General features: G+C 51.4%; 1 protein-coding gene across 1 annotated transcript in view; it reads left to right on the forward strand.

The window, feature by feature from the left end:
* The window catches only part of TSC2 (TSC complex subunit 2), a gene marked incomplete at its 3' end in the record, with an annotated part of 31,681 nt that extends 27,746 nt beyond the window's left edge, over positions 1-3,935 (forward strand). Inside the window, exons 35-42 of the mRNA XM_031061072.1 lie at positions 209-309; positions 559-645; positions 883-1,069; positions 1,893-2,032; positions 2,236-2,314; positions 2,810-2,901; positions 3,165-3,263; positions 3,828-3,935. Coding sequence (XP_030916932.1) covers positions 209-309; positions 559-645; positions 883-1,069; positions 1,893-2,032; positions 2,236-2,314; positions 2,810-2,901; positions 3,165-3,263; positions 3,828-3,935 — 893 coding nt within the window. The remainder of the gene's footprint in view (positions 1-208; positions 310-558; positions 646-882; positions 1,070-1,892; positions 2,033-2,235; positions 2,315-2,809; positions 2,902-3,164; positions 3,264-3,827) is intronic.

The raw sequence follows: 3,935 nt of genomic DNA on the forward strand, positions 1-3,935 counted from the left end.
AACAGGGAATTTGTGTAGCTGCTGCTGTTTGACACAGCATTGTTTTTCTGACAGGGGCCTGTTGCAAACTGCAGGTAGTCCAGGCACTCAGAGTGTCTCTAAAAGATTAATAATACCCTGTTAGCATTTTAATTCCTCCCATTTTTCTGCTGTACATAACGTTCTTACCTCCAACAGATCAAAACTGACTTAATTTTTATGGTAACAGACTTCTCCCTCCTTCTCTCCTTCAGCTTTGTGTTTTTACAGTTGTACCACTCCCCCTTCTTTGGTGATGAAAACAACAAACCCCTCTTGTTGCCAAATGAGGTAGGCAAGGAGTTGTATATATCCTTAATTTTTTTAACCTCATAATTTTCTTGGAATGCAGGTGATAATTACAAATATCCAGCTCAGGTGCTGCAGTTTAAAGGTGTTTCCTACCAGCGGTGCCACAGGTGGGAGATCTCTGTGTTGGGGTTGTGGAGGGGATTATTTAAAGTTGGCAGAATGCTGGGATGGTTGGGTTGGGAGGCACCTCCCAGGCTGCTCAGGTGGGGGTCTCTGTTTTGGTTGCAGACATTTGAGAGGTCAGTGCAGCTCCTGGATCAGATCCCATCCTATGACACACACAAGATTGCAGTGCTCTACGTTGGGGAGGGCCAGGTGAGTGTGTGCAGGGGCCTGAATCCTTGTGGGGTGTTGGGAGCCTCTCCAGCTGTGGGGTTCCCCTGCTCCAGCTGTGGGCTTTCCCTGCTCCTGCAGCATTCCTTTTCCTTAATTTCCTGTGCTAAAAATGAAACCCTTCTGTAAGGGCAGTCACCTAATCGCAGGAAGGGGGTCTGGTGCTGGTACAGTGCTGCTGGCACTGAGTGTGACATGTGGCATGTCCCTTTGTCCCAGAGCAACAACGAGATCGCCATCCTGTCCAACGAGCACGGCTCCTACCGCTACACCGAGTTCCTCACGGGCCTGGGCAAGCTCATCGAGCTCAAGGACTGCCAGCCAGACAAGATCTACCTGGGTGGCCTGGACGTTTGTGGGGAGGATGGACAGTTCACCTACTGCTGGCACGATGACATCATGCAAGGTGAGCTGGAAGGATGGTTTGTGTCTCCTCACCTTAACTGACCTGCATCCGCACTGTTTCTTCCCAGGAGAATGTGCTGGGCTCTGATCCCCTCGTCTTCTCTCTGGTAGCTCTGCAAGCCATGTGATAAAGCTCAGGCCTAAACATACCTGCCTTACTTAACAAAAAAACATCACACCAGTTTATAATGGTCTGCTCTATAAAACAGTGTGCTCTGTGAAAAGATCTGCTCTGTAAATCTGTGAAATTATCAGCTCTTTAAAGGCTGGCAGAGATTGGTTTGGAGATTTAGCTGCTGTCCCCAGCTGCTGTAAAAGCTGTTCACTGAGGGTGGTGTCAGTATTGCTGTGTTTCTCTGAAGAGCATTTTGGAGCAGGGGGTGTCACTGCTGTGGCCATGGCTTGTGTCACTGCAGTGTCCCCCAGCTCCTGCAGCACCAAGCAGAAATCATCCAGGATCCAGCAGGATATAGTGAACTTGCCAGATTTTTCAGCACAGCTCTGTGCTCATCACATGGAGTCCAGTTCCATGGGGTGGCTGCAGGTCACTCTCTGGGGCTCTGCAGAGCTCAATTAGGATGAGTCCTGGTTTAAGCTCTTTTGCCTCTTTCCTCCCTAACCCAGGGTCTCCTCCCTGTGCTGCTGTGGTCCTTCCTACTGGCTGCTTCACTCCATGCTCCAGTGGGAGCATCCAGTGGGACTGGATTCAGCTGTCACAAATGGGGACAAACCTATTGAGGAGCAGAGTTTGTATTTTTATTACTGGCATGTGACCATTGCTGCTTTCCCAGCCCAGCCTAAGAATGTCTGTGTTCCCTCTCCAGCCATTTTCCACATTGCTACTCTGATGCCCACGAAGGATTTGGATAAATACCGCTGTGACAAGAAGAGGCACCTGGGGAATGATTTTGTTTCCATTGTTTACAATGATTCTGGAGAGGATTTCAAACTGGGCACAATAAAGGTAGGGGATTTTCCTCGTGGGTGTGTTACAGCAGGAGCACAGGGTTGTAACCCTCGTGTGTGTGGGTGTTACCCTAACAGCTGTGTGGGGATTATGGGGGGAGCTGTTGGCTGTGATGGGTTCACTGTTGTGTGTTTATGGCATTCTCAGACCATGATGCTGCCAGGGAAATGTTTCTGACTGGTCCATTGGCTTCTCCTCAGGGGCAGTTCAATTTTGTGCATGTGATCATCACCCCCCTGGACTACGACTGTAACCTGGTGACGCTGCAGTGCCGGAAAGGTGGGAATGAATTCCTCAGCCTTTGCTGTGCTGGGGGTTTGTGCTTTGAAATTAAAACTTCCAGGAGAAACTCTCTGGAACCAGTTTGCCCCATTAGATCTGGGTTTGCCCTGCTCATGTACCCTCTCTGGATTGCGCATGCTGTGTTCAAGCTCAGGACCCAGTGCCAGCAGCAGAGCAGATCCCTCCCTCCAACAGGTCTTGGGAATGCTGGAGGCTTCAGCAGTGCTGGGGCAGGTGTTTTACCAAAGGTGTTTCTGGCTCACACTTGGTTCATGTGAGAGCCCAGTAGGCTCTCCCCAAATCTTTATGGAGCAGCCAGGATTTGAGAGCCAGAGCAGGTTAAACTGCAGAGCAGGTTCTGCTGGAGCGGGAGCTGTGGGGACTTGGTTGATACAATTCCTCAGGTTTATTTGACTTGGATATTTAGTTACTGGCAATCTTTTGCTTCTCAACTGTCTTACCAGAATTTTTTCTTATTTCTTTAAACTAAAGACATGGAGGGTCTGGTGGACACAAGTGTTGCCAAGATCATCTCTGACAAGAATCTGCCCTTCGTGGCCCGTCAGATGGCCCTGCACGCCAACGTGAGTACCCCTAGCTCCCTGAGCTTCCAGCTGCTGCCTTGGCCCATCACCAGCTTCCAAGGAAACAGGCAGGGCCTGCTGAAGCAAAGAAACAACTTTTCTTCTTGACCTTGAAGCCAGAGTTGGCACCTGAGCAGTCCTAACTCAGAGCTGGATTGCAGTTGCTGTCAAACTGCTCTGAAAAATTTGATGAATTTTATTGTTGTGGTTACATTAATGTGGCTCCTCTCTTTCCCCGCTTCTCCTCACCCTTCCCAACCCAGATGGCTTCCCAGGTCCACCACAGCAGATCCAACCCCACGGACACCTACCCCTCCAAATGGATCGCGAGGCTGCGCCACATCAAGAGGCTGCGGCACCGGGTGAGTGCAGCTGCTCTGGGGGGTGGAACTGGGCTTGGCTGAGCCTCTGCCTGCAGCTGAGGCAGGTGAAACCAGCTGTCAGCACTGGCTGAGTGAGAGGAGGGCTGTGTGTACAGAGCTTAGAATCCAGCCGGTCATGGAATCACAGAGTTTGGGTTGGAAGGGACCTTAAGGATCATCCAGTCCAAGTGTGGCAATGTCAAACCGTTTCAGTGGCAGTAAGAGCTTTGGGAAGCTTAATCCTGGAATCCCAGAATCACTGATGTTGGAAAAGCCCTCCAAACCCATTGAGTCCGACCTGTGTCCAATGCCCACCTTGTCCCCAGCCTGGAGATTGCCACGTCCAGGAATTCCTTGGGCACCTCCAGGGCTGGGGGCTCCAAACCTCCCTGGACAGCCCCTTCCAGTGCCTGACCCCCCTTTCCATGGGGAAATTCCTGCGGGTGTCCAACTGAGCCTCCCCTGGCCCAGCTGGACAGTGTCCTGGTAACCTGCCCTGCCCAGATAGAGATTTGGAAGAATTTTGGAGAGAATGGAGCTCACCTGCTCTCCCTTGCCTTTCAGCTCCGTGAAGAAACACAGTACCAGAGCCCTGGCCTTCCCCTGCAGCTGCACCCCTCTGCCCCCACAAACCCCCCTCCCCAGATCCCCCAGGACACCCCTCCCAGCTAT

The sequence above is a fragment of the Geospiza fortis genome, unplaced genomic scaffold (assembly GCF_000277835.1).
Source record: "Geospiza fortis unplaced genomic scaffold, GeoFor_1.0 scaffold213, whole genome shotgun sequence".
NCBI lineage: Eukaryota > Metazoa > Chordata > Aves > Passeriformes > Thraupidae > Geospiza > Geospiza fortis.